The following is a 12,122-nucleotide window of genomic DNA, read 5'->3' as shown; positions in this document are numbered from 1 at the left end:
AAATTAATTTGTTTTTAAAATAAGCTATATAGGAAAACTGATTTGATTATATATTCTTATATGGTTTTAAATCAATAAAACTCAGTACTTCACACTTAATGCAATAGATGCTAAGAAAAAAATTAACCTTCAGCTAGAAATTTAAATAAAAATAGAAAATGCCCTTTGCTGCAGTAGTTCAGTTGTTTAAAAATATTAAATCTGAGGCCTGGGGCAGTGGCTCAACGCCTGTAATCCCAGCACTTTGGAAGACCAAGGTGGAAGGTCAGGAGTTTGAGACCAGCCTGACCAATATGATGAAACCCTATCTCTACTAAAAATACAAAAATTAGCTGGACGTGGTGGCATGCACCTGTAATCCCAGCTACTCGGGAGGCTGAGACAGGAGAATCGCTTGAACCCAGGAGGCGGAGTTTGCAGTGAGCCGAGATCGCACCATTGCACTCCAACCTAGGCAACAAGAGTGAAACTTTGTCTCAAAAAAAAAAAAATTAAATCTGATATAACTGAGTTAGTGAAAAGTAAGTCTAATCCCAGAAAGAAAATTAATAATTATCTCTTTGGAAATAGATTATAAAATTGCTAAATTTTGTTGTAGGATTTAATGATTAACTTTGAAAGCCTATGTATTTGGACTTGAAAGTGTTTATATTGACTGATCTTTTTTTTTAAATATAGTTTATTGGTTTGGTTTCTTTGATTTTCTCATCATCTTCAACAAGTAAAGTTTTTTGTTTATTTGCTTTAATTTCAGTATTAACTACTGTGGTAACTTTGTAGGACTATTCTACACAGTATTATTTGTCAAAATGTTTTTGTAAGTGGGGATACACAGATTCTGTGCCAATTAGAGAAGTGTATTTTTCAACTAGTTTGCTTTTCTGACTTTAAACTTTGTTTCTACTATCTATGATGGATCTGTCCAGCTTCTATATTCTCTTTATTGTCTTTTAGAAAGTTGAACTAAAGGCTGGGCGCGGTGGCTCACGCCTGTAATCTCAGCACTTTGGGAGGCCGAGGCAAGCAGATCACCTGAGGTCAGGAGTTCAAGACCAGCTTGACCAACATGGTGAAACCTCCACTCTACTAAAAATACAAAATTAGCTGGGTGTGGTGGCAGGTGCCTATAATCCCAGCTACTGGGAAGGCTAAGGCAAGAGAATCACTTGAACCCGGGAAGCAGAGGTTCCAGTGAGCCGAGATCGTCCCACTGTACTCCAGCCTGGGCAACAAGAGTGAAACTCTGTCCCAAAAAAATAAAACAAAAAAGAAAGTTGGACTAAAGAGAGTGGAAGAGGTTCTATGATATGAAGACTTTATTAAGCATTTACACACAAAAAAAGCATTTACACATTAGCTCATTTTTTGTCTTACAAACTATTTTCATTGGAATTTGGATTCCAATATATGCCATTTCAAAACCAGAAAAGAATTAAAGTAAAATATTTGTAGCATCAACATACTGAAAGAACTAGCCAGCCGAATGCATGTTTCAGCATGGGAGGAGGTAACAGAGTGAAATAAAAAGCACTGATTTCACAGTCTGAATATTGAATCATGTCCTGTCTTTGTCCCTAACTGACATTATGATCTTGATCACTTACCCTTTCTGAGTTGCAGTTTTGTGGTCTATAGATTGGGTATAATAATATCTACTATACCTACACACCAGAATTATTGAAGGCTCAAATAAAATCATGGTGAGAATGTTTTACAAAACTAGCACAAGCTGTGCAAATGTAGGATGTTCTTTTGCTTCTGGGATAATGAATGCTTAGTTATTGCCGCATAACTTTTTTTTCCATCTTCTGGCTAGTGATCGGTAGAGATGTCTTCATTGGCCATCTTGAAAAATCCTATGAATTTCTACCCTGCTATCAATTAGATATGAAATCTGGCAAATTATAGAAGAGAGGAAAAGGTAGATGTTGTAGGCCAGTGTTTCCAAAATCATAAATTGGTTCATGGTTACTTTACAATATTTTGTTAATCCCTAGAATATCCAGAGAGAATACTAAATTTAAAGTTACAGTGTTTTGGTTTATTCTTAAAATGTGGTAAGAGCTTAACTTTAAGGATATAATATTCTATCATTATTTTACTTGTGTTTCAGTGAACAACCTACTGTGATTTTTTTCATCATTCATCTTGTTAATCAGTGTCATCAAATTGTGAGATTTTTAATAAACTTGGAAAGAACCATCTTCCTTCTTTTCCTACTTTTCATTAATGTTCTAAATTTGCCTTTTTACAGGACTTTGCCTCCCGGGCCAAACTGGCAGTTCAGAACCTAGTACAGAAAGTTGGATTTTTTGGAATTTTGGCCTGTGCTTCAGTAAGTGAATTGTATTAAAACAGAACTTTTACTAAGTGGTAGTGTTATATTTTGATCCATATATACTCCTGAATTAGCAAAAATGCTATCACTTTTATTGGGTATGTAATTTTGTGAATCATTCACTTTTTTTTTTTTTTTTTTTTTTTAAGATGGAGTCTCCCTCTTGTCACCCAAGCTGGAGTGCAGTGGCATGATCTCAGCTCACTGCAACCTCTGTCTCCTGGGCTCAAGCAGTTCTCCTGCCTCAGTCTCCCTAGTAGCTGGGATTCCAGGCATATGCCCCCACACCTGTCTAATTTTTGTATTTTTAGTAGAGACAGGATCTCACCATGTTGCCCAGGCTGGTCTCAAACTCCTGGGCTCAAGTGATCCACCTGCCTCGGCCTCCTAAAGTGCTGGGATTACAGGCATGAGCTACCACACCTGGCCCATTCAACTTTTTTTTGGTTTTTTTTTGAGACAGAGTTTTGCTCTTGTGACCCAGGCTGGAGTACAATGGTACAATTTCCGCTCATTACAACCTCCACCTCCTGGGTTCAAACGATTCTTCTGCCTCAGCCTCCCGAAGTAGCTGGGATTACAAACGCCCGCCACCACACCTAGCTAATTTTTTTGTATTTTTAGTTAAGACGGGGTTTCACCATGTTGACCAGGCTGGTCTTGAACTCCTGACCTCAGGTGAGCCACCGCACCCCGCCCAATTCAACTTATTAAATGAGCTGTTTTCTGTTGAATAGGTTCACATCTTGTTTATTGGCTTTTAAGTATTTCATCATGCAGTGATGACTTCAGACCTGAATGGTTTAAATCAGTAAGAATAAAAGAGAGAAAATCCATTCTTCCCATAAAGAATATATAACAAACTACATTTAACCAAATAAGGATGACTTCATTCTTTCCTCAAATTTATAGATAAGAAGTCTTTTTCCAAAGTTTTAAGTATTAGTTACAAGGAAGAATTTATATAAAACCTGTGTAAAGCGATGTTAACTCATGGCTACTCTGATTTACGTATCTTAAATCCTTGTTTTGTTTGTTTGGTTTTTTTTGAGACAGAGTCTCCCTCTGTCGCCCAGGGTGGAGTGCAGTGGTGCAACCTCGGCTCACTGCAACCTCCACCTCCCAGGTTCAAGTGATTCTCCTGCCTCAGGCTCCCCAGTAGCTACATGTGCCACTACACCCAGCTAATTATTGTATTTTTAGTAGAGACAAGGTTTCACCATGTTGGCCAGGCTGGTCTCAAACTCCTGACCTCAAGTGATCCACCCACCTCGGCCTCCCAAAGTGCTGGGATTATAGGCGTGAGACACTGTGCCCAGCCTACATATCTTAAATACTTTAAATTCATTTTCATTTCAACATGAGTTGGAACCTCATGATAAAGGAAAAAAGTTATAACTCATAGAGTGATGAGAGTCACATGAGCAAATATAAGAAATGGCAGGTGTAGTGCTGTGTCAATTATATTATTATATGGTTGTAAGAGATGAAATAATCCTAAAGCATTTGAATTTGGATGAGAAAAACAAAAATGAGTCATTGAATCCAAGTGTTGCTAAGAAAGGAATACTTGAATTCTAATTTAATCATGTGTTTTTTAAAGACCATATGTGACAAATATTTTTTAAATAACTAGCCTTTCAAAGTTCAAAAATGAAATTATATAAATTAATTGGCTTATTAATGGTTCAGCCAACAGCCACAAGGTCAGAGTACTTTCTGTAGGAGAAGAATGGATGAAGTGCTCAGAAATAGCTTATGGCTTCTTTGCATTTTTACATGAAACGTCTTTTAGCATTCTTAAAATGTGGGAATGTTTGGAAAAGGTATTTGTTGTGAATCACTTCTTTGTGTGGGACTGAGTATTCAAAACATCTGAATCTGTGTACTCTCATATTTCCACACTTGATCTTTCTTATTCTTTTTTTTTTTTTTTTTGAGACAGAGTCTCGTCTGTCTGTCGCCTCCAAGCTGGAGTGCAGTGGCCGGATCTCAGCTCACTGCAAGCTCCGCCTCCCCCCGGGTTGAGCCCATTCTCCTGCCTCAGCCCCCGAGTAGCTGGGGGCTAACAGGGCCCGCGCACCTCGCCGGCTAGTTTTTTGTATTTTTTAGTAGAGACGAGGTTTCACCGTGTTAGCCAGGAGGGTCTCGATCTCCTGACCTCGTGATCCGCGCCGTCTCGGCCTCCCAAGTGCTTGGGATTACAGGCTTGGAGCCACCGCGCCCGGCTTTCTTTCTTTCTAAATTGTATCACATGGCCCTCAGACTTGGTGTCCCGTAAAATAAAATAAAATAAAAATTATTAATATTTTACATTGAGAATTACAGCACATCCACCCGTAACTGTATTTGAGAATTTATTAGAATGTTTGTTAATGATATGAGTGCTTTCCAAATAATGTTCACATTTCAAGCTAAAGATTTTGAACCCTCACTGCTAAAACAATCTTAAGGCTGTTTCTTCACTCATACCTCACCTTAGAAAACAGACACCAAATAGCTAGGAATCAACTGAATGGGATTAAATTCCTACAGGTCCACTTACTTTATCCATCCAGTTCTCATGTGATGGGTGCACACACACACACAGTGCCTTAGGCATGAGTAATATAAGCAAAAGGACACCTTGGTTTGCTGTGAGCAGATTGAACACCTACGGTGAATATAAGACCCAGCTTCTAGACACATTAGAATGTTTCCCTAACCTCCTTTTGAACAATCCAGTACTGATCAAGGAACCCATATGTTGCTTTGCAGTGTAAGCAGGCTAAAAGCAGAATACCACATATCAATGGATGATAAAATTAAATTGTTCTTTGGATTATAATATGGAAGTCCTTCTTTTTCTCTTTATAGATTCCAAATCCTCTATTTGATCTGGCTGGAATAACGTGTGGACACTTTCTGGTACCTTTTTGGACCTTCTTTGGTGCAACCCTAATTGGAAAAGCAATAATAAAAATGCATATCCAGGTAATTATACCCCCTGATTAACTGCCTAATGATGATGAACCCATTACAAGACAATGAAACATACTCATTCCTAGGTGAATTATTTAGTTACTGTTTCTGCTTCTTTTGGTTGGTAGCTTACTTAGGTAATAAAGCATAGAATGTCATTTGGAATTAGCGATCTCCTTGTTTTCTTTCTTTTCTTCTTTCTTCATCCTTCCCTTCCTTCCTTCTTTCCTTCCTTTCTTTCTTTCTTTATTTTTTGCCCTGTGAAACTATTTATCCAGGACTTTTACCAAACAAAATAGTGTTTGTGTGCAGAAAGATGCACATCATTTTTATATACACAGCCCAAAAAATGTAGTTTTTGTTTTGTTTTGTTTTGTTTTACCAACCAGAAGCTGAGAGAATATTGCCATTCACTAATTCTTACTTTCTTTCACATACTCTATATATAGAGAGTATGTGAAGCAGTTCCTCCCATGGCACCAATATCCTTTACCAAAAAACAACCAGACGTTAGTGTGGGAGGAGAATGGGGAAGAAGAGGGTCTCTGAAGAGGCAAAGAGATGTAGGTTGTGGTCAGAGAAGTGAGAATCTGCTAGTCCTCAAAGTCTCGCTCTGTCGCCCGGGCTGGAGTGCAGTGGCCGGATCTCAGCTCACTGCAAGCTCCGCCCCCCGGGTTTACGCCATTCTCCTGCCTCAGCCTCCCGAGGAGCTGGGACTACAGGTGCCCGCCACCTCGCCCGGCTAGTTTTTTGTATTTTTTAGTAGAGACAGGGTTTCACCGTGTTAGCCAGGATGGTCTCTATCTCCTGACCTCGTGATCCGCCCGTCTCGGCCTCCCAAAGTGCTGGGATTACAGGCTTGAGCCACCGCGCCTGGCCTAAAGCCACTCTTAACAAAATCTTTAGAATGGAGGGGGTGTATGTGTGTGTGTGTGTGTATGCACGCATATATGAATAGAGAGGAGAGAAAAGGCTAAGAATTTAAACGAAGGGAAAATGGATATGTGCTTCTAGAACTGTGATATGAATTACTTCCTTCTAAGGGCAGATCTCAATAGAATAAAATAAAAATTAACCTGGAAAGAATGTATTTTAAATCAGTGTGGTTTGTAACAAAGAATGGTGTTAACCAAAAGAAAGGAAAGAACAACCAGGCACGGTGGTTCACACCTGTAATCCCAGCACTTGGGAGGCTGAGACAGGCAGATCATGAGGTCAGGATATCGAGACCATCCTGGCCAACATGGTGAAACCCCGTCTCTACTGAAAATGCAAAAATTAGCTGGGTGTGGTGGCGTGCGCTTGAAATCCCAGCTACTTGGGAGGCTGAGGCAGGAGAATCTCTTGAACCCAGGAGGCGGGGGTTGCAGTGAGCCAAGATTGCGCCACTGCACTCCAACCGGGCAACAGAGCGAGACTCCGTCTCAAAAAGAAAAAGGAAAGAACAGTGAAGTTCTCTGCCCTTGTATAATTCCATGATAATTACAAGTATATCTATCCCCAAAGTTTCTATGTCATACCTCTCTACTTCCAGTTCTTAGAAGGGAAGAATAAAACACGAAAACTTCAGCTGCTTCTACCTATCCAGTTGATAATCTTAGATTTTGGCATTTGGGTCAAGTTTATTGAGTCTGTCCTCTACTCTCCTGCCATAACCACTCAGAATTTCATGGATGTTTTTCCTACTTCAAGGAATATATTTCCTCCCATTTAAATTAAGTATTTTGTTCAATCAGTGAACACAGTTTTTTTAATATTACAGTGCTAGTTACTATGGTTAAGATTTAATACTGGCCAGAGGCGGTGGCTCACGCCTGTAATCCCAGCACTTTGGGAGGCCAAGGCGGGTGGATCACTTGAGGTCAGGAGTTAAAGACCAGCCTGACCAACATGGAGAAACCCCGTCTCTACTAAAAATACAAAAATTAGCTGAGCATGGTGGCGCATGCCTGTAGTCCCAGCTACTCAGGAGCCTGAGGCAGGAGAATCACTTAAACCCAGGAGGCAGAGGTTGCGGTGAGCCGAGTTCACGCCATTGCACTCCAGCCTGGGCAACAAAAGTGAAACTCTGTATCAAAAAAAAAAAAAGATTTAATACCATACAGGATTTTTTTCAAATAATAAAATACGGTCAATAATACATTATTTTCAATGTATCTGAAAATAGGTTTTTCTGGCCGGGCGCGGTGGCTCAAGCCTGTAATCCCAGCACTTTGGGAGGCCGAGACGGGCGGATCACAAGGTCAGGAGATCGAGACCATCCTGGCTAACATGGTGAAACCCCGTCTCTACTAAAAATACAAAAAACTAGCTGGGCGAGGTGGCGGTGCCTGTAGTCCCAGCTCCTCGGGAGGCTGAGGCAGGAGAATGGCGTGAACCCGGGAGGCGGAGCTTGCAGTGAGCTGACATCTGGCCACTGCACTCCAGCCTGGTGACAGAGCGAGACTCCGTCTCAAAAAAAAAAAGAAAAGAAAAAAAAAGAAAATAGGTTTTTCTTTAATCTTTAGAGTTGTTTCTAGAAGAGAGCTGTCATTTAGCTTCTTGGAGTCCTTAATACCTAAGTAAAAATAACAGATTATTTTATTTCATAACAAGAACTTCTCTAGTAATGCATGTTTTATGTGTCCTGCTTTATACCTCTTGAATATAGTGCCTTTCTGTAAATTATGGTAAAACGTGTTATGCCATAAGTACCCTATCTGTAGTGGTAAGATATGCAACTTATCAGACCTTTCATTTCAGAAAGATTTAAAACTAGTATATATTTAAACATACTCAGATTTTTTCAATTTATGATGATTTATTTATTTATTTATTTATTTATTTTTGAGACAGAGTCTCGCTCTGTCACCCAAGCGGGAGTGTGGTGGCACGATTTCAGCTCACTGCAACCTCCACCTTCCAGGTTCAAACAATTCTTTTGTCTCAGCCTCCAGAGTAAGTGGGACTACAGGGCACAAGCCACCACACCCAGCTAATTTTGTATTTTTAGTAGAGACAGGGTTCACCATATTGGCCAGGTTGGTTGCAAACTCCTGACCTCGTGATCCGCCCACCTTGGCCTCCCAAAGTGCTGGGATTACAGGCATGATCCACTGCGCCTGGCCGATGATTAATTTTTTTATGGAACTTCACACTTTAAAACATTTATCTATATGATTTAATTCTTACACTCCTGAAGAGAGGAATTACTGTACCCATTTTGTAATTCTCAGAGGTAGGGAGGTTAATAAGTAATAGTTCCTTAAAAGAGTAAGTAACAGCTGGAATTTGAACCCAAGTCTTTTGACTTCAAGTTCAGTGTTCTTTCCATTCTTTTGCATTGCCTTCTTAACTTTAATGTATTGATATGATTAAGGAAACTGAATTGTTTAACGCCTGCTATTGATCAGGACCTGTGCAAGGTAATTTGCAGTGGTTATCTCATGGCAGACAATCCTGAGAGGTCGTTATTAACCACATTTCATAGATGAGGGAATTGTGTTAGAGAAGGTAAAATACTTGCCTAAGGCCCTAGAATTCAAACCAAGCTCTGTCAAGATAAAGCTCATTCCCTGTATCTATGTGAAAGCAAAAAAGAAAAAGAAAGATAAAATCCATTTATGTTTCTGAAAGGAAAGAATCTGAGTTCCTTCACTAAACCAAGACCATGGGATGTGTTTGCTGTGTTCCATCATATCATGGTGACATACTTTGTAAAGGCATATCACTTGATGTATATCCAGATGTAGCTTAGGGTAACAAACATTTCTCATTGTATGGGTAAACAATATTAGTAATATAAACATTTTAACCATTCTGAAATAATAGTGGGAAAGCCACACACACACACACCGATTTTTTTCTACCCTAATAGTAAACCTGTCTCCTTGTCTGCTTTTCTTTCTTCCCTTTTTCCTCAGCTTAAAATTAGACAACCTTCTTTAATAAATATTGCTGTTTTTATTGATGTCTTCCTATTAACCATCCCCTAAAAGATTCAAATCAATCTACCTTTAATGTTAGATCAGATTTCCCCTTCCGCTGCATGGGGTCAAGTCCTCTGTTTGTAGAAGTATCCTTAGATAGGAAAAGGCATGAGAAGAGTATCTTTTTAGAAAAAATTTTTAAACAAGTAGTATCCTTAGAGACATTACCTTTGTCCCAAATAATGAAGAAAGGCAACATACTCATTTATGTTATTTCATGTACCATTTAATTTACTTACTGTACCCTTAAAATACATCAGTGTTCTTTATTATCTCTCTACCTTGACACCCATCAGCACACACACAGTATTATAAACTCCCAGGAGGGCAGATATTTTTGTCTGTTGGTTCACTGATGTATTATAATGTCTAGAAGAGCATCTGGCAGATAGTAGGCATTAAATATTTAATAACTGAATCTGTCTTAAGATTCTTCTTTCCAGCCAGGTACGGTGGCTCACGCCTATAATCCCAGCACATTGGGAGGCCGAGGCAGGCGGATCACGAGGTCAGGAGATCGAGACTATCCTGGCTAACACGGTGAAACCCCGTCTCTACTTAAAAAATTAGCTGGGCATGGTGGTGGGCGCCTGTAGTCCCAGCTACTCGGGATGCTGAGGCAGGAGAATGGTGTGAACCCGGGAGATGGAGCTTGCAATGAGCCCAGATCAAGCCACTGCGCTCCAGCCTGGGCAACAGAGCGAGACTCCGTCTCAAAAAAAAAAAAAACTTTCCAATGAAGGACTTCTTTTACAGATGGTTCCATCTTTGTTCATTCTAGCACAATTAGTTCCTCCCTCCCATGTCTTTTTTCCTCCTCCTCTACCCTTTCCTTTGTTTCTTCTATGCATGTGGTTACGAGGGCTCTTCAGTGGTCTGTGCCTTTTGTTTATTTTGTAGAATTCCCACTCAGATCTCCAGCCTGAAAGGCTAAGTTCTGAAGTGTGTGACACATTTTTTGTCTTACACAGAACAGTGACTTTGCAAGCTGCTACATACAAAAAGAAAATCTTGTTTTGTTGTTTTGCATTGAAATTGTGCAATTATTTAGGCATTGATTGTTAAGAAATGATGGTAGGGAAAGTTCATGGTGATGAAATCACTGAAAGGCAAGAACTACTAGCTCTGTTGATTAATAAAAGATTTATAACTCTGGCCGAGCGCGGTGGCTCAAGCCTGTAATCCCAGCACTTTGGGAGGCTGAGACGGGCGGATCACGAGGTCAGGAGATCGAGACCATCCTGGCTAACATGGTGAAACCCCGTCTCTACTAAAAAAATATAAAACTAGCCGGGCGAGGTGGCGGGCGCCTGTAGTCCCAGCTCCTCGGGAGGCTGAGGCAGGAGAATGGCGTAAACCCGGGAGGCGGAGCTTGCAGTGAGCTGAGATCCGGCCACTGCACTCCAGTCCGGGCGACAGAGCGACACTCCACCTCAAAAAAAAAAAAAAAAAAAAAAAAAAGAAGATTTATAGCTCTAAATAACTGGTTTTTGGTATAGACCCCCTGCTTTTCTCCACAAATTATCTGTAACAATTGCCTTGTTAGCTTTATAATATTTACACACCAATTGTATACCTTTGCCTTATTAGTCTTCTTGCCAGAAATAATGTACATTAGTCTAACCTGTCCAGGTTCCTGAGATTCATAGTGAGTGGATAAAAAGAAGACTGCTATAGGCCGGGCACGGTGGCTCACGCCTGTAATCCCAGCACTTTGGGAGGCCGAGGTGGGCGGATCACGAGGTCAGGAGATCGAGACCATCCTGGCTAACACGGTGAAACCCCATCTCTACTAAAAAATACAAAATCTAGCCGGGCGAGGTGGCGGACACCTGTAGTCCCAGCTACTCGGGAGGCTGAGGCAGGGGAATGGCGTAAACCCAGGAGGCGGAGCTTGCAGTGAGCTGAGGTCCGGCCACTGAGTTCCAGCCTGGGCAACAGAGCGAGACTCTGTCTCAAAAAAAAAAGACATTTAAAAATTGCAGTTAGGGGCACAATCTTACCTCTTTAGACTATTACCAGAATTGTGAATTTATGTCGGTTTTTTGATGACTAAATAATTTATTTTAACTGGTGTTTTCTTTACAGAAAATTTTTGTTATAATAACATTCAGCAAGCACATAGTGGAGCAAATGGTGGCTTTCATTGGGTAAGTAGTTCTTTAAGGACTAATATTAATATTATTACTGTTTAAATGGCAGTAAATATGTACAAGACTGAATTGAAATAGAATTTTTGACATAGTTCTTTATTTTTTGAGAAGCAAAAATAACTTGCTGTTATTAGTAAATGAAGATTTTCTTGTTCTATAGTAGGGAAGGATAAAGCTCACATTATCCCTGTTTAATTGTAAAACAAACATCTGTCAAGTCATATAATTCTGGGTTTAAAAGAAGCTTTGGGGTTTGAATCTGTAGCCCCACCAAAGAAATAAGAAACTCTCTTTATATAAAAGATATGTGTATATCCTTACAGTTTAATGGTGCTTTAGTACAATGCTGTGATTTTTGGCCAAACTAGATGCCAGATACACAGCCACATTTAATGTAAATATAAATCTTACATAAAATTTTAGTATTTTATGTAAAACCTAGCTGGCCGTGGTAGCAGGCACCTGTAGTCCCAGCTACTCAGGAGGCTGAGGCAGGAGAATCGCTTGAACCTGGGAGGCAGAGGTTGTGGTGAGCCAAGATCATGCCATTGCACTCCAGCCTGGGTGACAGAACAAGACACCATCTCAAAAAAAAAAAAATAGCATTTCATTAAATAAGTCATGTTAGATGGCATAATATTAACAAAATATGTCAGGTCTCTATTACTTCACTAGAGAAAAATTAGGTTATTTTATTTTATT

The 12,122-nt window shown here is 39.9% G+C and overlaps 1 protein-coding gene across 2 annotated transcripts in view; it reads left to right on the top strand.

Annotated features, from left to right (window-relative positions):
• The window catches only part of VMP1 (vacuole membrane protein 1), a 143,338-nt gene that overhangs the window by 102,842 nt on the left and 28,374 nt on the right, over positions 1-12,122 (top strand). For both annotated transcript variants that reach the window (XM_017877424.1, XM_017877423.1), the window contains 3 exons: positions 2,255-2,335; positions 5,195-5,311; positions 11,356-11,417. In XM_017877424.1, the coding sequence (XP_017732913.1) occupies positions 2,255-2,335; positions 5,195-5,311; positions 11,356-11,417 (260 nt within the window). The remainder of the gene's footprint in view (positions 1-2,254; positions 2,336-5,194; positions 5,312-11,355; positions 11,418-12,122) is intronic.

This window comes from Rhinopithecus bieti, unplaced genomic scaffold, assembly GCF_001698545.2.
Source record: "Rhinopithecus bieti isolate Rb0 unplaced genomic scaffold, ASM169854v2 scaffold_10657, whole genome shotgun sequence".
Lineage (NCBI taxonomy): Eukaryota > Metazoa > Chordata > Mammalia > Primates > Cercopithecidae > Rhinopithecus > Rhinopithecus bieti.
Note: the sequence above shows the minus strand (reverse complement) of the source record. Positions and strands in the feature narration are given on the sequence as shown.